This window comes from Daktulosphaira vitifoliae, unplaced genomic scaffold (assembly GCF_025091365.1).
Source record: "Daktulosphaira vitifoliae isolate Bord-2020 unplaced genomic scaffold, ASM2509136v1 Scaffold_1, whole genome shotgun sequence".
NCBI lineage: Eukaryota > Metazoa > Arthropoda > Insecta > Hemiptera > Phylloxeridae > Daktulosphaira > Daktulosphaira vitifoliae.
In genome coordinates, this window is record NW_026099572.1 from 24,592,713 (window position 1) to 24,616,580 (window position 23,868).

General features: G+C 25.0%; 1 protein-coding gene across 5 annotated transcripts; it reads left to right on the forward strand.

Annotated features, from left to right (window-relative positions):
* The first annotated feature begins 1,213 nt into the window (after positions 1-1,213).
* LOC126896770 (uncharacterized) lies at positions 1,214-9,671 on the forward strand. 5 transcript variants are annotated; one of them, XM_050669853.1, is made up of 8 exons: positions 1,214-1,834; positions 3,196-3,348; positions 4,375-4,500; positions 4,839-5,193; positions 6,596-6,882; positions 7,243-7,311; positions 7,369-7,458; positions 9,436-9,671. In XM_050669853.1, the coding sequence occupies exons 2-8, from the start codon at positions 3,316-3,318 to the stop codon at positions 9,547-9,549; spliced, it is 1,074 nt and encodes a 357-aa protein (XP_050525810.1). In that variant the 5' UTR covers positions 1,214-1,834; positions 3,196-3,315; the 3' UTR covers positions 9,550-9,671. The 5 variants fall into 5 exon arrangements, with proteins under 5 accessions (XP_050525810.1, XP_050525820.1, XP_050525837.1 ...); XM_050669863.1 differs by lacking the exon at positions 4,375-4,500; XM_050669880.1 differs by lacking the exons at positions 1,214-1,834; positions 3,196-3,348 and having other exon boundaries at positions 4,203-4,763; positions 4,839-4,967; positions 5,059-5,193.
* Positions 9,672-23,868: the final 14,197 nt, after the last annotated feature.

Here is a 23,868-nt window from a genome sequence, read left to right on the forward strand (position 1 = left end):
ATATTATATTTCTATTTTTAGAATGAATAAATCATATTTAAAACAAAATTATCACCTGTTTGTTTACTATAGGCTCTGAATTATTATTTATGACTGCGATAGTCATTAATAGAAATTATAGTAATATTATATGCTTGCGTTTCTTGGGTTTTTTCAACCGACTTTGACATGTGCCTTCCTATTTCAAATAATACATATATATCCATAAGTAAACGCGTGCCATTTTTTCATGTTAATGATATTTTTAAATAAAATTAATAAAATATATATAATAACAATATCTACCTGAGAAATCATGGGTATAAGTAAATTTGTTAATAATAATTAATTTATCTACTGTGACAAAAATAAGACATCAACGTGTAAAGACTGCTCTAAAGTGTATCAAATAAGTTTATTCGTAGATGTATTTCATAATATAAGTACAAGATTTATTATAAAAGATAAGAGTTTTCGAAGCGAAATTTAAATAAATATGTATAAAATTTTTTACCATTATTATATAAAATAAATATTATTAAAAATTGATTAAAAATTAATTCTGAAATTTATTTTTATACCTGATTATTTTTTATCATGGTTAGTAAAATTAAATTTTGATTATTATTAGATTTTACTTGTTTTACAATTTGACTTTTAAATATTTTGGTTGGATGTGTCCAAGACTTTGTGATTGACAAAATTATATATTACATATTATAATGTATAAAATAGAATAAATACTTTTTATTCATAAAATAAAAAATCATTTTGTATCAAATTAGGTTAAAATTAAAAAATATTATACAATATTATTACTCTTTAACTATGATATTTTAAAGCAATTCTTGTGTCAAAGAAAAAGGTGATCCACTTATCATTCCTCCTATAAATGCCTTACAGCAACCAATATTTTACAATGTAATGGAAAAACATTTGAATCCTACATTTGCTATTTTCTGAGACTTTTTTTAATTGAATTTTAACTTTAATGTTTTTACTTAAATTTTAATCATATGGATTGAACTTTTATTTTTGGGAAACGGGACTTCAATTTTTAAGAACTCGTACTAAACCGGTACCTTAAAATATTTAAAAAAAAAACCGGAACTTATAAGAAACACATGGTTTCAGTCCTTAATAAAACACGAAAAATTAGTATATATATACATATATATATTTACTATTAAATTATTGTAGATTAAAAATAATAATTATTGTTATATTTTGTAATATTCTCCTTTGGAATATTACTAAAATCAATACCTCTTGTATTTCTAAGACCACAGAAAAGAATATGCTAATACGATTATACATATGGTATTAACTTTTGGGCAACTATAAAATAAACGTGAATCATTGTCTTTCGTGCCGTCTTCCAGGCACCACTAAAGTACTAAAAAAAGGAAATTAAAATATAATAATTCTTTTGCGTTTATTGAAATATGGAATGATGACTGAATGTGCCTATAAAAAGTATGACACATTCAGGACGCCCAATCCCCGTTTATGACTTTTGTGGTACATTATATAAAGGCTGAGGACACTGTTTTTCCAGTCAGTCACTCGTTCATTTTTCTCTTACTTAATAATTGCTTTTATCTAATTAAACCTTTAAGATTATTTCCTACGTATTTTGGCATATTCTTTATACTGTGAGTCTATAATTTTAACTTTTAACACTAAACTTAAAATATACATTTGTGAAAATAACTAACATTTTTCTACAATAATAAATACGCTTCTGTTAACCAAGTGCTATTCTCGTTTATTAACACACCTACTAGAATCTTGGGTATATTCTTAGTAATCATAAATCTACACTCAAGATTCATTCATCATTAGAGAATATCAGGTAAGAGTAGTTTTAATACACTAACTACATTTATTAAGTAATAACTATTAGAATTTAGTATTCCCCTCAACAAGTAGTATACATTCTACACTTCTCCCCATAACACTCTCTTCATACACTTACAACAGTTTCCCAATATATATATTTCTATCTTTCTTTTGGTTATTACAATTTAATGTACACAATAATTTTTATTAAAAGTAACTTAATTTAACATATTTTATTCTAATTAATACTAATTTTGTTGTTATCTGAATCAATAAATTGTTTTCAAATAAAAAAAACTATTCTACAAATAATTTATTATACTGTTGACCCTTCTTATTAACTTTGTATTGATATTTTACTCTTCTGTTTAAACACTTCAAAAAATATTATGTTCAAGTATAGCATGACATTTTTTAATTTCAGAAATCAATGCTCAATATTATTATACTTTTTACACTATTTTACTTATAAATTATTCTGCAAAATGATCGTGTACTATAAAACTCATATAAAACACATTGAATTATATTAACATGAAACATAAATGTTCCCATATTAAAAATTAGATATGTATTTATATCCAAAAGCTAACAATTATCAGCTTTTTTGATAACTTATGTTAAAAACAGGGTTTTGCTAATTTTCTTGACTTACCAATAAAAATACGTTATCTATTGTATTCAAAAAATCACTATTTAAAATTTATCGAGGTTGATTTTTGAACATCAAAAATGTAAATTCGAATAAGACACCGTTAAAATTTTTTATTTTTTTTTCCTAAAAACAGCTATAATATATACAAAATGATTCTTTTATCATTTATCAATTAATTAATCAAAAAAAATATATAGTGTGAGATTTATTTAGATTACTACCCCATTTTTTCATAAAAATGTACAAATTAAAATTTTATTTATTTTTATAAGCTATTATAAATATCTATTTTACTTCATGAAAATGATTCATAATTATAGATTTTAGAAGTAACTTTCGAAAGTTAAATGGGAACAAATTATTATTTTTTTGCTATTAATCGAAGAATGGTCTAAATAAAATTTCGACTTAAATCAGTTTTGTATTATTATTTTGAAATACTAGTATGTAAAGATATTTAGAAAAAATATTTAATAAGGTTCTAATTGAACGTTTATATAATATAAGTTTAAATTTGTATTCCTGGAGGAATAAAATTATATATTATTGTAGATTTTTTGATCTAAACAATATTTTCCTTTAAAAAAATTTAAATTACTCAATAGTATCAGAGAAAAACAGTCATAATCGATCACTCTGTATACAAGTGTTGCTAGGTTACAATGTTACAATGTGGTAGCACAAAATAACTTAATTAATTTTTATATATATATTTTTAGATTTTGGGATGTACATAAATGACTTAATTTAACAGATTTTGTTTTGTAGTTAAAAATGTTTATTTTGAAATGTTGACATTAGAAAATTGCATTGAATGTGTTTGATTTGTTTTGCTGGTCATGCTACAAATTTTAAGAAATTTCATGTTATGGGTAAATAAAACAAAAATAATTTTCTTAAAATAATAATTATTTTAAGAGAAATCGAGTAGCTAACGTTAAATGAATCACATATTATAATTATATTTTAGTAAAACTTTTACGGTTGGAATAAGGTTTATTTGCGATAGATGCTTACTAATTATTACTTATACATCTATTCATACTAATACAATTAACATTTGATGTTAGATAAACCCAAACCAACAAATAATTTATTTAGAAATATGGATGTTTAATCATATATGTATTAAAGTTATAACTTACGAATTATTATAGACCATTAATTTTCTTAGTTAGATTATTTTCTTATTTTTAACTAGTTAAACATGTGTGTTTACATTTTAAAAATTTAAGTTAAAACTATTTTGAAAAAATGAAAGAGGTTATAAGACCAATTTTTTTTTTGTAAATTATGGAATACAGGATATTATTAGGGACTCAGTGTGGCACAGTATATATTTTAGATGTAATTATGTTCTGAAGTTAAGCTTTTCCTGTTGCTGTTAGTAGTCGAATGAGTTACCACACGTCAATTTCAACGCATAGTTACTTCAACGCCTTGTATATGAAATTCTATAAATATTTAAAGAATTCAATAAAATTATAAATTAGAGAAAGAATTATTTTTTTTTTAACCAATTTAAAATTAATTGGTGTTAAATAATTTTACCTTTTAGTCTTAAAAATATTTATTAATGAATCATTTGTTACTGACGTCCTTATTCCCAAATGAAAAATTTTAGTAAACAGCTTCACTAATTTTATAAATTAGAAAATTTACAGATTTATTAATGTTATAAAATATTAAATGAATTGTATAATATTACTTGTAGGTACACATTCATATTATTTTTAAATGTTTGGAGGTAAACGTCTTAAATATCTTTTTAATTTGAAATAATAATATAAATTGCGTTGTTTGTGATACAATGAAAACAATCATATAGGAAAATAAAATAAACTTATGTCTAAATATATAATAATAGTAATGAATTAAAAATAGTTGTTCTATTCTAGAGAGTTGTGTTAGTGTGCTACAAAAATTACACGTGCATGAGCCTACGAGTGCATTCAATAATTAATTATGTGGTTACTATGATATGTAAAGTTTTGACGGAAAGGCTAACAAAAAAATTGTGTCAAGTAAATGTTTAGTATAAAAAGTAAAGCTGAGTACATTTATTTTTACAAATAGGAAAATGAGTTCTTCTTGGGACGATCATTTTATTCTATATTATACGAGTAAAGCTTTAGGATTATTTCCCTTGATTAATAACCGTTTTTTTTTTGGTCATATATATACAATTTTAATGTGGATTATCCTATTTTACTACACTTATGACTTTAATGTAAATATTTACTATGATATATTTGATGTACAGCATAAACATCAAATTGTGCTAAAGGTGGGCATAAAACATTTTCCATCATATATATATTGTTTAAAAATTGTTTTATAATAATTTATTTTTATTATATAGATAATATACACTCAAATTTGGGTACAGAATATAACAGCAATTATGACAATCATAAGATCAGCTTTTCAAACGTCAATTTTTTTTGATCTATTGGGAAAGTTCGATGCATTCGATAAGATATATTTAAAAGTACATTTAGCTCCTAATAAACGAATCCAAGTGTTTTATGTATGTTACATTGTTTTTTTTGGAACTTGTCACTTGATTTACCTTATAAAAGTACTTCCTATATCTATGGTGATAATTGTTAGAGTTATTGTTTGTTGTCTGACGATTTTATCCGTAGTACATTACGCTGTGTTTGTGAGAACATTACGTAAACGATATGAAATAGCCAATGCTTTTTTTAAGAAATGTAAGTTATTTATAGAATAATTAATTTTTTATTAGTAATTTATTGATTATAAAATCAAAAGAATAATAAATTCAGAATTCGGTTTTTTCTTATGGAAGCTTGTTATGATATTTGAGAGTATAAAAAAATCCTACATAGATACTATTATAAGAATTTAATTATTTGTTTTTATAGTTTGAAAGTTATAAACCTCATTTATTCTTCTTTTTGACTCCATTGTTGACTTTCCAAAAAAAAAAAACCAAATTGGTTTTTGTTTCTGATATTTCTTTTCTTATTATTTTGTTCATTATTTTTTCCCAAATATTCATACTATGAGTTAAAAACTTTATGCCCCTATAATTCCTACAATCCTGTTTATCTCCTTTGTCTTGAAATATGAGCACCAAAATACTATTATTCCATTCTTTTGGCATTTTACTTTCCAATAAAATTTTATTAAATAGATCCTTCAACTACCTTATGCCAACAACGCCTAATATTTTCCAAACTTCTATTGGCACTTCATCTGGCCCTACGGCTTAATTATTTTTAATTCACGCCACAGCCTACCATACCTCTTTCTCGCTAATTAAATTTACCAGTCCTTCGTTCCATGAGATATTATCTAATAACTCTCTTGGGTACTCCTTATTCAGTATTTTTTTAAAATACTACCTTCTTATCCGGTCATGTATCAAGAATTAGTTTTATTGTTATTATACGATTAGGACACGAACTTATAAAAAAAATCTACAAATAAATTGGAAAAAAAATTCTTCGATAAATATTTTATCTATTTATCTAAAATTTAAGGGGTCGATTTGAGCTAATGGGTAGAAATGTATGTTTCGACGCATGAGGTTTTGGGTTTGATCCCTAGGCATCTAACAAAAATTTTCTTATGATTTTTTCATTGGTAGTGTCTGGTACAAGCCTGTCATTATACCCCCGTCCTGTATATCATTGGCCANTTTTATCTATTTATCTAAAATTTAAGGGGTCGATTTGAGCTAATGGGTAGAAATGTATGTTTCGACGCATGAGGTTTTGGGTTCGATCCCTAGGCATCTAACAAAAATTTTCTTATGATTTTTTCATTGGTAGTGTCTGGTACAAGCCTGTCATTATACCCGTCCTGTATATCATTGGCCAAGCCAAGAACCATCTTTGACTCCTTACCATGCTACAGAGAGCTACCACTCTCTGTGTAGTATGTTAATTTTAGGAAATAGAAGGATGTAAGACTGATCATTCAATTATCTAAAATTTAGTTAAAGTTTAAGTAATTATCATTAAAATTACAGTGAAATTTCGTATGTAAATAAATTATTGACACTAGTTAAACTAATAAAACCTATCCTACATAATATACATATTGTGCCTGTAAATATTTTATTATCATATTGATATTTAAATATAGATTTATTTAATGCTAATATAAATGCAGAGGAAATACATCCAGTTGGCGCTGAACAATTATTCAAAGAACTTCGAAATTTGACTAATCATGTTAAATCATATGGTGCTATTAATGCACTCATGTTTATTGTTGAATCCACGACTATTTTTGTTTCTTGCATGTCCATAATAACAATTCATAACATTAAAAAAAATATATATATGTACTTATTTTATTCAATACATTCAATTGGTCGTCTTATATTTTTCATAATTTTTACAAGAGAAATCCACAACACAATAGAAGAAGTAAGTAATTAAACAAAAAACAAATTTTTCTGTAATATAAATGTTGAGAAATATTATAAATAAGTTTTATATACTAAGCTATTAATATAGTATAAAAAAGTTATTTTAGTTTTTATCTATTATAAATTACATTGAACTTTATAATTTAATTTTAAAAGGTAAATTTCCTTTTCTCTTGCATACAATTCATATAATTATAAATTATAAATTAGCAAATTATAAAAAATTCTACAACATTAAAAATATTAAAGGGAACTTAAAAATAAAATTTTGGAATATTTCTTGGTATTATTGGAAGAATATATTCCGAATAAGAATTAGATCCGTAAAGTATTTATAAATAATTTTTTGGTTTTCTAGTCAAAATTAACAGTTCGAATTGCACATGAAGCACATTCAAAATCAATTAATCCAGTCAAATCTAAACAAGTAATATAATCATGTTAATTATTTAAATAATACTAGTATTACTTCTTTATTTTATAGTTTGATGCGTTTATTCTTAATTATTGGAATAATCGAATAACGTTTGACGTGTATGATTTATTTGACATAGATTATAAACTTGTACAATCTGTAAGTATTTTCATCTATTATGCGCTTGCTAAATTGATGTGATCCTATTATAATTTTTAATTTTTCTTGAAGTCAATATAATCATCAAATTATCAATATTAAAGACTAGTATTATAATATAATATCAAGCCTTTGGCACTGGTTAAATGACCAAATTATTTTGTATATTTTTTAGTGGATATGGTAAATTTGATAGACAAAAACTAGATAGAAAATTAACTAAAGACAAACTAATTTATTTCTATGATAACAATTTAAAATAATGTTATGACAACAACTAAATAAAAACATGCATGAAATAAATGATTTACAAATTATTTTTTTAAGACACTAAATAAAATTAAAACTTCAAATTATATGAAATAAGACCAACACAATAAGTAATAACTTATAATCTCATAAACGANGGCACTGGTTAAATGACCAAATTATTTTGTATATTTTTTAGTGGATATGGTAAATTTGCTCATTTATTTGTTTTACATAATACTTGGTTTGTTTTTGAATGAGGAATAAAATAGAACTCTAAATGAATTTCACGAGGAGATCTGAAGGTTAGTTTCTTCTAAATTTCCATCTTTAAAGCTTTTTATTGCTCATGAAAGTAGGATTGAAGTTTAAAAAACTAAAGAAAGAGCAAATTTGGCTACAATGTAGGTATTATTACTTTGAGAGGAAGGAAGTTGGAAATTGGACTATTTTCACAGTTAAATTTTTGTTGAGGATATCATTTCTATACTCGTGCTTAGCCAGTAAAATCCATAATTTTCTTTAGCCACTGAAAATTCAAACGGATGACTTCATTGTCTTCATCAAAGAACGCTCTTATCTGTAAGACCGCTTAATTTTAGAACATAACAATTTTCTAAATTCTCCCTTTTTTTATACTATAAGACCTTTCATGTTTCTGCTTATATGGTAAGTGTGGTTTAGTGTATTATAATACATTTTAATGCAGTCAGTTAGTAACAAAAATGAAAACTTTAAAATTCTATCATTAAGAAATAGTTTTACATTAGGGCTACATTTTTCACAGTGTTATAAGATGTTAGGATATAAGCTATTTTTAAAATTTCAAAAGCTCATATTAAGAGTCACGGAGGCTAGAAAAACAAGAGAAAGATTTTGAAAAAATCACAAGATTTCCGTGTTAAGATATACTAACATTGCTAGAAATTGACTTAGTGCACTGCCATTCGCTAAGATATTTCATTCAAAAGACGTACGAACTTAAATATAATAAGTATGGATTTCTCAAACAAAATAATGATAAATAAATAAATAAAAAATTCATAAAATATCTAGCTTTGTGGCGTTGTCATGGAGATATAATTATCTATGTATGAACTATAAATATTTTTTTAAGCTCTTCAATTTTACTTTACAATAATATCAACTTTGAAAACTTCAACCTCCCAATTATGAAGACTCAAATCTTTTTTTTTAATTCCTACCTGTTTTTCGGTGTTGGATACTAGATACCCAAAGGTCAACTGATATTACTAGGGAAGGGATAAGTGCAGTAGTTTTCCGTTGCCTTCTACACTTGGGACCTGGTGCTTTTGCCACAGTAAAACGCACGTTTGGTCATCCATCCATATACTACGGTGGCAGGGGTGGTTTAACACTAGGGTTTTGTAAACATCTAATTCTCAAATAGAATTATGTAAAAAAAATAACTATTAAAAAAAAATTGAGTTTAATAATCGTACTCAGTCAAATATTCAAGGCGGTAAAAACACATCCCACAGACATAAAATTATGATTGTTAGAAAAGAAGAGGAGAATTTCAACTTCTCATTATTTTATATTATGAAAATTATTTGAAACCCCATAAAAATTTTTTAATTATACCATTGATTGTACTTGCGTATTTATCGTTTGCTAAGTAATAAGATGATAAAATTATGATAAATTAATCTACGAAAAAATTTAATTTGTATATACATGCAATATTTGTCAAAATCATTATTTCAGATCCTTACAGCAGTAGCTGCTTATGCGGCTATTTTTATACAGATTCAACTAACACTAGAAAACAAAGAACGGTACAGCAATAATTCAACTGAAAAAGAGCTTATCAATAGATAATATTAATTTTCATAAGTTAATTTTTGAAGTATTATTTAAAGAGTTTTTTATTAAAACATTTCAATTAAAATAAAATGTATTGCACTCTTACAATTAACATTTTTAATATTTTTGTATATATATAAATTGTGGTATATAAAATTTTAACTAAAATGCTTTTAGCTTTGATGTGAAGCTGAGAAAGTATAAATTTTCCATGATGTGTTTTATTTGATATTAACTATTTTTTCTCAACTGGGCCGAATTTAAAAACAACAAATAAATTATTACAAATCTCATTTAATTCTAAAAAATTGAAAATTTTTTACTTGTTCCACGTAAATGGATGAAATTGAAAAAATGTATATGATTTTTAAAATTGGTAAATTTTTAATTTTTTGTTTCTTGAAACTGTCATAACTTTTTGAAAATGAACAATTCAAAATGTTTTTTTATTTATAACATTAAATATTTTCTTTTCATTTGTTTAAATTTTTTGAAAATATATTTCTTTACTTACCTACCCATATAGAAATGAAAATTTTTACTTTGATATTAAAAAAATTATAGAATATAACCAGAATATTATAAAATTTTCTCAGAATATACTTTGACACCGAATATTACATTTTCACAATATAAGAATGGTATATTTATAAAATATTATAAAAAAATAATATTTTGACAATATTTTGTAAGATGTTTTATAAATATAAATAAATAATATACTTCTCGATACTTAATAATAATTATTATTTGACATCCACGCGTGAAAACATGTAATAATTAGTTTAATTTAATTATATTGTCAGATTAAAATTACAAAAATATAAAAGAAACTTTCGTACATCTAAAAAATGTACTTTATTTATTTAAACTTATTAAAAAAAAAACATTTAATATTTATATGTTTAAAAATAAATCATTTAAAATTTAAAGGTCAAATGATTATGAAATACTTAATATTTAAACGTTATTATACATTTAAAATTTAAACGTTTATCAATTATTTAAAATTAAAAACATAAAATTTAAACATTTAAAATTGTAATGTTTTAAAATTAAACATAAAATTATTAAAAAAAAATTAAAAATTCAATATTTAAATTTAAAGATTTATTAAACATTTAAAATTTCAATGTTAAAAAATTAAACAGTAAAAATTTAAACGTTTATATCATTTAAAATTAAAACGTTTATAAATAATTTAAAATTTAAACGTTTATAAAGCATTTACAATAAAAAACATTTAAAAAGTAATCGTTTAAAATTTAAACTTATTAAAAAAAAATCATTTAATATTTAATTTTTTTATTTTAATTTATTAATTTTAACCGATTTTTCTCAACGATACGTCAAAAGATCACAAATCGTATTTAGTTAAAGACATTACCCTAAAAAATTCAACTTTTTCCCTCATTCCCTATAAATAATAAAAATCTTCCAATAAATTATGATTTTTAAAATTAGTAAATTTTGACATTTTTTTTTTAAATTACCATAACTTATTGAAAAATGAACAAATTGAAATAATTTTTTTTTATATTGAAATTTTAAGTAATTTCTTTTCATTTGATTATTAATATTTTTTTTAAATCTGGCAGTTTTCTCTTATACAGGGGGGTTCAAAACTTGAATCATACATATAAAAAGTACAACTTTTTCAACCTAAATTTTGAAAATGTTATGGAAATACTGTGTCCTTTAAACATATATCAAATTAAAATTCTTATTACGCACTATAAATTAAATATAAAAAATTGTCCCGATGACTTATCCTCTACGTAAAAATGGTTGCCGTAAATAAAAAACATGCAATATTGGTGTTAAAATTTACGATTTCATATTTTATTATTTAAACTTTAAATTAATATAACTTTTAGAAAAATGCATGGATCAATACAAATTTTTGTTTCCATATAAACTATATATATATACCTTTCATCTAACATACTTTTTTGTAAAAGGGATCATTTCCCTTTATACAGGGGAGATTTAAATTAACTGATACATTAATTTTTATTATTAAAATATACTAAATGATATAAAATTATTAAAAGGATTAATAAGTAAGCTTTAAATGTATTATTTTTATTGTGTTTTTTTCTTTTTAAGAATCCTCACGAGATAATTCGTTTGATTATTAAACTCATTTTTAGAACACAACCATTATATTGTTATTAACAAATGGACTGCGGATTTATATTTTCCGGTCTGTTGGTCACAATTACACGTCGTCAACACACATATTTATCTGAAGCTGTGGAATAGACAGATTAAATTACAAGTGGTCGGTGGCGCGCGCCGGATTTTTTCTCTCCTGTTAACCTCTGTAAAAACCACTGTGCTACCACACACCTTTATAAGTAGCAACAAGTGTTATTCCTATGGTCCACTGCCGTTCATCGAAACGTGTAATTTTCACCTGTCGGCGCTTGATGATCACACAAACGAGAAAAGAAAAAAAAATGACCGGTCGGAACGTGCTCAACAACATGATGGATTTACGCTACCAACCAACTTATGCTTCTTTAAACCACACAAAACATCATTCAATGTACATTATAAGATTCAAAACGCATTATCCCCTACGAATGCAAGTTTTTACGTAATTATTTTTTTGAACCCTTAGAAATATACAGTGATAATACTGTAGAGTTGAAATAACTGTCATATGTATCACTAGAAAATAAGAAAATGAACAAGTGGATTATTTAATGTTCTAATTTTATTAGAAAAACATACTGTAAGTGAATAATTAGAAAAATCTAAAATAAAATATTTTTTTTTTATCAAACTAAAATAATTCCTTAAAATGGTATATTGAAAGTTAAACAATCAAAATATGCATCTATTAATTGTAACTAAAATTACTGTTATTTTACAAATATATCAATAAAGTATATAAATATAAAACAAATAATAAATCACATAATTTTATTAATAATGAAATTTAAAAAATTAATTGTTTTGGCTTACCTTATAAGCATTAAAACTTTCAATAAAAAAAAATTAAATTTTATCAAATAAAATTTCAAAAGAAAAAATAGCCATACATGAAATAAAAATTAATTCTATTATACTGTCAAGGATATAATAATTATTTTCTAAGGGTTATAACCATTTTTTTTTATCTGTAAATAGATTTTAAAATAAGTAGGAAGACTCGAATTGTCACAGTACTTGAACTTGATTTTATAACGTGTCTCTAGAAGAATTAAGCGAATCACCGTGCCATTGATAATAACATAGTCATCTACATCAGATTTACACTGCTCGTCATTACGAATAGCTACATCACAGTAAAATACTTGTTACATTACAATAAAAAAAATGAAATATAAAAACACTAAGAGGGTTTGCGCATGCTCCGGAAATCCTATACTAATGTCCAAAGTATAACATCCGGTAAAAGTCTATCAGACCGTGTTAACATCCCCATAAAATATACGGAAAAAATCACTAATTTAAATACGTTTTCACCCGTGTTATATAAATGTCCATATGAAAAAAGTCATAAACCGGTAGTCGTAAAATATACAGAAATAAATAATAATAAATTTAATGAAATTAATTCTATTTTGTAAACACAACACATTTAATATATTTTATTATTACACGTCACATGAATAAAATACGCCAGACTCTGTTCTCACGGTAACCCTATTTTATTTAGAATGATCTTGTTTGAAATAAATTATATTAAAAAATACCAATTATTATATACTTTCTAATAGGAAATATAATTAAAGATATTTTATAGCTATAGAATTACAAATAATCATTTAACTATTATCCAATGATCTAATATAAATAATTATGTTTTCTCGGATAAATTTGTACTCTTAAATATGTAATAAGATTAGTAGCACTAAATATAAGGATTTCATATGAAATAATCTTATACACTCTTAATTATTTTAATATCAAAAATTACTTAAAAATATATATTATACACATGCACTTTTTGGAATTTTATAGCTTCGACGCAGAGTTGAGAAAGTAAAAGAGTTTACTATGATGTGTTTATTTTTATTTTTTTTGTGACTGCCTCCCCTTTTTACAGCTTTTACTAAATCGATTTTTCAGAAAAATGTCAAAAATCACTTATCGTACTTAAATGAAAAAATTAAACTTAAAAATTGAAAAAATTTCCCTCGTTCCCTGTAAAAGGAAGAAATTCTCAAAAAAAAATTACATTTTTAAAATCGGAAAATTCCTGCATTTTTAAAAGAAAATTTTTTTCTTAAAACTGTCATTATTTTATTAAAATTGAATGATTTAAAACAATTGTATTTTTTATTTCAAATATATCTTAGGTATTTACCTTTCACAAGAACATATATTTTTTTTTTTAAACTGACCTTTTTTGCATGAAAAGTAAACTTTTTCAACTTAAGTTTTGAATATTTTTCTGAAATACTGTGAGCTTTAAATATATATTAAATTACATGTAATAAGGTTACAAAAAAAATTGTCTCGTTTAACTAAGATTTTAATCTTATTAAAATTGTTATTTAATAATTAAATTATTAGAAGGTTAAGAATTTTAACTTTCTTTTCTTTTTTTAGAAATTTTAATAAGCGTTATACCATAGAGATGACGAAATATACTACTGCATTATAACATTTTGTAATTTTTTCGCACAAATTACAATATTAATTTGAAATAAAAGGTTTTTTACTTTAATAAAATTTTCTATCTACCAATTACGTTTGACATAAAAGTAATAACTACTTTATATTTTTTTTTAAATTCTCCGAAAAATATCAATTATTGAAGATGATTTTCATACTAAATTTCATTTTTATAGTATGTATTCATTATACTTATAAATCATAAAACTTATTATTAAGAATGAAATTAAACATTATCTACAGATTTTCATCGAAGCGTTTTTTAGGATAGATTTTAATCATTATTAAACATAGTTGTCTGGCATAGTTGGGACAAATATAGACATTTGTTCAACGTTCCCACTATGTCACGAATTCACTGTGATGTTTTTTTTTTTAAATTGTAGCATTTTTTTAACACAGATTTTTTTTTGTATTCCCTTAATTCTTTGTTATTTATGATATAATTTACTTAAGTTATGCCTTAGACAAATAACTATCATTATACTTTATTACAATTTTTTTTGTTGCAAAATTGAATTATAGATATTTGTACTTGTATTATGATATATAAATTATTATTATACTTAATATACAATATTTTAAATTGTAATTTGACTGTGTTTAAAAATCAATTCACATATCTTGAACAAAATTTAATTGTCATACGATCTGTGGATTGTAAATAATTAAAAGACAACATCATTCAACATTCAATCATCAACATTTTTTTTTCTGAGATAAACAATGAAAAGTTGGCTGCATTCAGAAAACAAAATAGATATCAGTTTAAAATTTCAACATTTAGCACTTTAATATCATCACGAGTTGAATTTTAAGTATCGTCATTTTGATAAGTCTATGTATTTATTGTTTAAAAACTCAGAAACAAATATAGAATGTAATTTTTTTTGAAAGAAAATGTAAGCCAACAGTTAAATCGTTCGATTTTATAGCACATATGGCGTTTTTAACACAGCACCCACCTGTTATTAGCACTGTTAATTATTTCAAAACTAATTCGGCCGTGTTGTGTGGGGAGTTATGTTGTTTCATAATCTGCGTCAGAATAAATTTCAGTCCCTAATTTCCGTGAATGCGTAATTCATCCCAACTAAGTCCATATTACTTTTTTTTTTATATAATAATAATTGCCGGAAATAACCGACGGTAATATCCTTTTTATGGGTACCTATTTGAGGCTATATTTATATATACTACTGTGTACCTTTGTTACACGGTGCATCTATGTATTTTATGAATGTAAACGTGTACATTTTTCCATGAACAATGAACCCCATAGTGCACTAAAGTATTCCTATGGTTGTTTGATTTAAGTTTTAGTATAATTAAATTGATTTGAACCAAACATTTTTGTTTAATATTGAAAGTCTTAAAATATCATTGAAATGATATTCATTGGTTATTCAAATAAGATTCTAATACATTTTTCTATTAATTCATAGAAAATAATAATATTGTTAATTTGAAAATTTGAACTTGATATTATTTGAATATTAAATTATTAAAAATAACTTCTACAAATACGTACATTTTTGAATATTTACAGTTATGTAAATGAAGTGTGTAGCAAAAAACCGACAACAGTCCATTTCTGTAAAATTTTCAAGAGAGTACAAATAAAGTTATGAATTCTTATCTTTTAATGATAAAACAAAAATAAACATTTACATTTTAGAACAATGTAAACATCTTTCATGGAATAGAGTTTATTGTTTGATACTAATTCTAATGGGCTATCAAATCAAACCGTAAATTCAATTGAAAAAATAGACTATTAACGTTTTTTCTTCTGTACCTTACAAACAATTTATGTTTATTTTATGCGTTTTAACGAAAAGAAATCTACGAATCCATATATTCTGCTGAATTAGTGAATAAAAATAAATTATTTATAACGCCTTTGTGGTATATAAATAATATATATATTTATTATAATAATACAATTAAAAGATTAAAATAATACAATTGTTATATAAGTTATTTGAATTGAAAGAAAAACGTAGTTTCAATATTATTAAGATTGCAAGAATTTTCTTGCAGTTTAAAATAAGTTCAGTGTTTAATTCAGATATACATAAAAAATTTAAGGGATTAGAGTATTAATAGTTATTTTTGAAATGTCTAGTTATATTTATCAGTTATTGAGTTAAGGAACTGTTATTTTGCTCTTCAATTTTAATTTGTAACAATTTGTTTTATTTTTCAATGCTCATAGAACCTTTCACTGAAAAAAATATCTGAATTTAAGTTTAAATAATTTAACTTCGTCTAATATCACAAATTATCTAAATCATTTTGTTAAATGTATTTTCTTGTAGCAATTTAAATATTTTTTTGGAAAATTGGCTTGATAATAGTATTTTTTTTGCGTGATGCAATATATTTACTCTAGTAATATGAGCATAATTAATTATTTCATAACATTATTAAATAGATGTAATATGAATAAATTATATTAATACTCATTTATTCACCCGAATAATCATATTAGATTAAAATTAAAATAAAAACTTATAAGAAATTATTTTTAATCAAAGGTCTTGTCTAATTTTCAATCGTTAAATCATAAAACTGGTTCATAAGTAGATAATATGTGTAATTGATGGACTTATTTGAACGTTTATACAATTTGATTAATACTCTTCGAATAAATAAAATGGTCAGATTTATATTGAAATATTAATCTAAGGCACTTTGTTTTTCTAAGTACTACTTTCAAAATGAAACATACTTTGGAAGCAGTGATGCCCTTCTAATAATATAATATTCCATCTTAAATCATGAACCATAACTTACTAATCTCACCTTATTAAGATTACCAAGTAATTACTGTTTTCAAAATTATTAAAATTTTGTGTACCTTTAATTATATTTAAATAGACATAAATTCTTGAGCCTTCTAAAGACTTAATGTCAAAAAAGAAACAAGGGGAAAAAAGTATTAATGAAAATTAAAATTAAAAAATGTTAATAATTTAGTTATATATTCGTTAAAATAAATAATGTCTATATCGAAATTACAAATAAAATTAATCTAAATAATGAAAGCTATATTCTAGTAAAGTTACTATTTAACTGAAACTTGAATTTTGAAGAAAACATCACATTATACATTTTATAAGTCATAACATTTTATTTTAGTAATGACTTTTAAAACATTAATAAAAATTACTTAAAAATGAGCAGGTAAGTTATTTCATTAACTTCTTAAGATTTAATCTTCTGGTTAAGTCATTGATGACAGAATTTTATGATTCAATCACTTACTAGTGCCACCTTCATAAAAAAAAAGATTACCTTAGGCGTTGATGGCGCCAAAACGAGTCCATTAGCGTTGACGGTGACTACGGTAGTTGACAAATCTGACATATACTAAACAGTTTCTCTAACAGGGTAAAACAATACATCATTTTAATTAATATAAATATTTTTTAATGGCGCTTAACTCTTTTTAAAATTAAAACATTAGATTAAACAGAATACCAAGATGCATTTACCTTTTGTTATAACCCTCGTACACTAAATATTTTTCGATATTGAATGGGTTCAGACACTATAAATCCTAAAAGGGAACAGAAAAACAAATTAATTTTATGTTATTTGAATACATTTATCCTAGATGCTGTCACTGATTACCACTTAAGTGGTATAATTTGTTCAAAGTATTGTTACTTAAATTGTTTAAACAAGCATAAAATTAATTTTTTATCATATTACTATCGACATGATAAATATAAAAGTTTTATCGAATTTAGGGTCTTATACTATTTAATGCAAGGAATGTTTAATTAATTTATTTTTAAGCGTATTTTTAAATACAATCAGAAATTTTATTTTAAATGGTTCTAAAAAACACCGTATCAATTTAAAATTTGAAACTTAATTAAAATTTCTTGCAATTAATCGTACGCATATCGTTATGTGTAGTGAACATAGTAAGCATTTATTTAAAATTCGGACGCCACTTGTTCCGTTAGTCGTTTGAGCAGATCTCAAGTAATGGAATAGTTAGATGATTTGAGAACCGATTGGCATTAAAATATGATAATGCGCTGCACAATGTCTAGAGGAAATACCGAGACACGCGCCACGGAGTATGTTGGCGGTTCCGGTCGCGTTGATACTAAAAAAAAAAAAACTTTCTTTACATGTCGCGTGTCCGTGATGACTATAATCACACTAACATCAGACGTATGGAAGTTACAAGAGTGTTTTATTATTATTATGTACATTGAGGTACTACAATTAAATAAAAAAGTAAGAAAAGCAGAAGAAAAAACAATTGGTCTCGGTGTTGCGCGCGGATGTTCGAATTTATTGGAGCGTCCAATTATTAATGTGCATGTGCTGTGTATTATGAGGGGCACGCGTCCGTCTTCTATACTTTACTGTTCACCATACAAGTATTTCTTATGAGTGTGTGTATAATATAATACACGTTCATACCACCGGCGGGTACGGCAATAGAAGAAGTCTAACTTTTCTTCTGCCGTTGTCGGTACTAATTAGTTGAGGCGAGCGACCGAGGAAAACCCCGCGCTCTACGGACCGGCACTACGCTTTGCTCGTCTATTCTTTGCCACAACCGATAACAATCTTTCGGGTCAGCCTCTGTGACGCCACCACTTCTGCTGTGTACTTATGCTTATTCTTTTTGGTCTTCACTCCCTTCCAATTTGAGTTAACTATTAACATGACAGTGTACTCGTGCCGATGTATCTTCTTTTGGCAGTATACATTGGCATTACCACTATTTTTATTACTGCTGCATTATACGTCTATAATTTTAATACAGCAGAATCTCAATATGACAATTCGAGGGAATTGAAAAAGTTCGACGTATCCATGTTTTTGAGGTTCTAGTTAAATACAACAAATGTATAAAATATANATTTTTATTACTGCTGCATTATACGTCTATAATTTTAATACAGCAGAATCTCAATATGACAATTCGAGGGAATTGAAAAAGTTTTCCATGTTTTTGAGGTTCTAGTTAAATACAACAAATATATAAAATATCAATTTCAGGGGATTTCAATGCAGTTCGAAAAATTCGACTGTTATTATTAAGTATTACTATGAAATACGTAAAAATGGCATTTATTCGTTTCCTGAACTAATAACACAAAAACTGTTTGTTTAAATAGAACTACTACGATGGTGCAATTTATCATAAAGATTAAACATTTTAAATGTTCAAATGACTGGTAATGAAACTGATATTGTTCTTTAAAGTAAATATTGTCTATACATATTTGAAAAAAATGAGAGTTTAGTCCTTAGTATAATATTTAATTAAAACTGAATGCATTATTGTATATACAGAAAGAGTAGAAAAAGAGGGCGACTAAGAGGAGCAATTGTTCCTTTTTATCCTATTTGAACGATATTTTTTTATTTTGTTACACTTTGTAAGTTTTGAGTTATAATTTAAATAAAGTAACTTTAAAATTAATTTTACACATTACGAGGACGAAAATTAGAGTTAATAAGACTTCTTCGAGTTATAAACTTTTGAAATGCAATTCATTAATTTTTATCGTCCTTCAAAAGATGAAAAAATAAGGCATTAATAAAAAGAATTGTATTTATTCATATTTTATCAAAAAAATATGACATATTTTTAGTTTTTATGTGTTTCAACTAGCAAAAAATGTTTATAAAAAAAATGTCACCAGATAGAGTTTTTCTATTAAAATAATTTGCACAAAATTGTTATCACTTATATCTCGTTAGTAATTTAGATATAACTAGGTTTCTCTACCATATTAGTTAAAAATGTAGTGTTTTATACCTTAGTCATGAATTATGCTGCATGATGTATTATTGTTGTTGTTAAAGTAAAAGCAAATAAATTTTAATTAATATTTTTTTTTGTTTTTAGTAATTTTAAAGAGCCTAAAATTTTAAGTATTTTTAAATTATAATTAAGCGAAAATTAGTTGATTTTATTCAAATGACTAATTATTATATAAGTTGTGTTTTTTATGATTAGAATAGTACTGTATTTAAATAAATTAATAACTTTTAAACAATTGTTGTAAAAAATTAAAAAAAAACCCAGCCTAGTAGGAATGTAGCATAGTTGAGACTAGGTTAGATGATATTTGATAGAGACTAAAATTACTATCCTAAAAAACGCTGTGATGTGAATCTCTTAAATTTTTTGTCGAAATATTGTATTATAGTTTATTATTGTCAAACTAATTACGCGAAAAATTTATAAAAAATTGACCTTATGAATATTACGATTTTAATGATACACAATACCAATAATTTTTAAAAACATTCGATTTATTGGTCATTTTTATAATAGTAAAATAATCGCCAAAAAGTTTTTATTTTTTAATAAAAATCGAATTTTTTGACGCATAAATCAATAAACCCGGTCTAACAAGAGCTGAGAATTTACATGGATAGACAGAAAAAACAACACTCATGAATCACATAAAATCAATACCTTTTCAGGTTCAAAACGAATTCGAATATTTTTAGTATTACTGCATTTTTATTCTGCACGATGAATTTAAACAAATGTATGATTTTAATTGTTATTATTTCAACTGTTAAAAAAAATACATATATATATACAGCGTATTGTATTCTGACAATGTTAATTGTAACTATTCACACAACTTCGTGAATGCGGAAGATATCGTTTGCCTAATGTCACTGACTCATTGGAGGACATATGTCGCTCTAGAACACACTAAATAAACATGATAAAGGAATTTTAAGAAATAATAGAAATCGACTTATGTTAAGGCATGTTTTTACTTTTTCTTTGCTGTACGTGTTTTGTTGTTTTTTATTGTCATTGTACCCAGGAGCAAAAAACAATTTCTTCGTTTGCATCGGCAGCTGTTGTAGGCCACGCGACACCCGCAGGAAACCTTTCGTGGTCACCGGACCGAGACGACTGGTTCTTCCGACTACTGAGCCTTTGCTCATGGTCATACCCTAACATCAAGCGTTGTCCGCTAAGACGTTCTTCCTCCGGTTCTTAATAAGCAGATACATTTGAAAAAACAACAATAAATTACTAAATGTTCTAAACGACCGTGTTGGGCTGTTCCGCTCTGGGTATTTCCGCAACGGAAGTAGTTTTTATCCCATACGGATACCCTCCTGTACCTCGTCCGACTCAATTTTGTATCCACAGCTTATGCAATTACTGTTCTCTTCTGTCACTTTTCCGAAAATACAGTATTATTTTTTTACTGTGTTGAGTCATCTTCCTGGAAAACATTACACTTAATTCCATATCAAAATACAAATGCGAATAATATTTGAATAGTTACAGGAGTTTTAAAAATATAAATACATCTTGAGTAAATTGTATTGAAATAAATTGTTATCTTTATTATATATATAGCTCATTAAACTTTTACAACATACTATTGTACTAAAATTTAAATAAAAACCAAAAGTATTTCCTATTATTGAAAAATAATTTTATTTATATGAATACATTTTGAACTATAATAAAATATAGAAACAATTAGAATTGTAAGACCACATTATGGTTAGCATAATTTTATAAAAATACTAAAGTAGTAGAAACTGTCTCAACCGAGACCACAAAGAAATAGTAGATCCAATCAGGAATTAGTGTAAGAATTTCATGACTAATCACTTAAGCAGCACAAACCAATGTTTTTCAAATACGATCGTGAATCACTAAATAAAAAAGAAAAATCATTCAAACCATCTGCTTACAAAACGAGTATAAGAACAAAACAATATAAAATTGATTTATTTAAAAAGTTATTTGGATGATTTCGACGCAAGTTTTCAAAGAAAATAAGTAAATGGGAATATACAAAAAATGAATTAATAAAGAACCTGTTATTATTATTAAAAATATATTAATTTTCAGAATACATAATTATAACTAATGTGGACAATACTTTATGAAAATTAATGTACAATTTCTTAACACTTTAAATTTTATTTATAAAAATATTTTTAAAAGCTTTATAGTACTGTATTGTATAGTTCTAAATGACAAAGCAAATTTGTAATTTTAATCATACAAGTCAGTAATATTTTGAATTTCATTTCATATTACGCACAGGCGAAATTGTGTAATAACTATTGTACTAATAATTTATTAGTCTATTCGATTATAATTTATTTTTAATAATTACGCCAAAATTATTGCTATGTCCATTCACATAAACGCCATGTGTCAAAAAAAAAAAACACCTTGTGCTTTTCCCATGGAAGATATTTTTCTTGGACATTTTTTGGCGGGAAGAGGGTTGTCGTACCATGTGTCTTGCCGTCCACTAATGGGCACGGCAAAAGAATACACTACCGGAATTTGCCGGCCCAATGAGTCGGCAGGTGCCAAAGGTCCTGCAAAGCATCGGTCGCCGTCGACGCCGAAGCACAAGAGTTCCGCTCAGTTGACTTTGCGAAGGAACTACGGTGCCTGGTCGCTACGAAAACACCCGGCAACAGTAATGCGACTGCTGTTGCTGGCCAAAGCTCATTCTTATTCTTATTACTATTGTTGTTGTTCTTATTACTCTCTAAACTCCATTCGCATTTTGTTGGCAGACGTCCCACTAGCAATAACACACGAGTATCATCACTATTATCACTGGACTATGACCAAAATAGACACTTATTTTACCTTTACGTTGTGTTATTATAATTAATGAACACGCGCGTGCTGTTATAAGTACAACAGTAATTGAACTTAAGAACATTATGTAATTATTTTTAAAACGCTCCGGCAAACATAGAAAAATTATATTAAAAAGAAAAAATACAGTTAAAATAGACTTAGATAATTTAATCCTGATATTATATTAAAAATAGTAAAATATGTTACCACGTTTGTACAAAAATGTGTTTCCTATAAATGTCTAAATTTGTATCATTGAAATCGTTGCTAGAAAGTTTAAATATATATATATATATATACAGGTGATTGACTAACTATGCCTCACGAATTTTCTTTAAAAATATTAGTGTTATCATATATGTAATAATTTTATTTGTTATAAATCTTTGTTGAGCTACTTGAAAAGAAAAATAAAGATCCCGTCTTCATCTCTTAACCCTCAAATCAATATCAGCTTTTCAAATAGAAACCCAGTTTATATTTTATTAATCATTGTTAAGCATAAAAAAAAATTCTTAAAAAAAAAAAAAAAATTAATTTTAATAAATCCTAAACGAGATATCACTATTTAAAGTTTAAGGTGATTTAAATATAAATATATGAATGAATTACTACTGATAAATTAAACATTTCCAGTCATCTATTATGTTTAAATGAAAAATAATTATATTTATTTTTCATCATTGAATTATTTTTCAATTTGTCTATAGACTAATTGAAAAACAAGCTATTTTAATATATGGCAACATCTATACAAAAATAATTATTTTATTTTTCATGTAAATATAGTTGTATCATCATTAACAGTTGATTTTTTAGTCAAATGTTTGACACCGCTACCGTAAAAATATCAAATAATCTGAAAAGTAAAATTTTTTTTGATACATTTGCCAATGTACGAAACAATAATTCGGCGACAGAGACTAATGATCGTTGTAAACCGCACCAATTTTACAAATAAAAAAACAGTTTAATTCTCTTCAATAAACTGGATACTTGAGTGTTCAATGTATTTCAAAAAAAAAAAAACAAGAGCTCCGACTTTGGTTAAGTAGCGGTTG

Bases quoted from the DNA above. Each gene is read 5' to 3' on its own strand.
- LOC126896770 (XM_050669843.1), top strand. From the start codon at position 4,557: ATGAGTTCTTCTTGGGACGATCATTTTATTCTATATTATACGAGTAAA. The intron at 5,194-6,595 runs GTAAGTTATTTA...ATTTAAATATAG, and splicing joins CAATGCTTTTTTTAAGAAAT to ATTTATTTAATGCTAATATA. The intron at 7,459-9,435 runs GTAAGTATTTTC...TCATTATTTCAG, and splicing joins ATTATAAACTTGTACAATCT to ATCCTTACAGCAGTAGCTGC.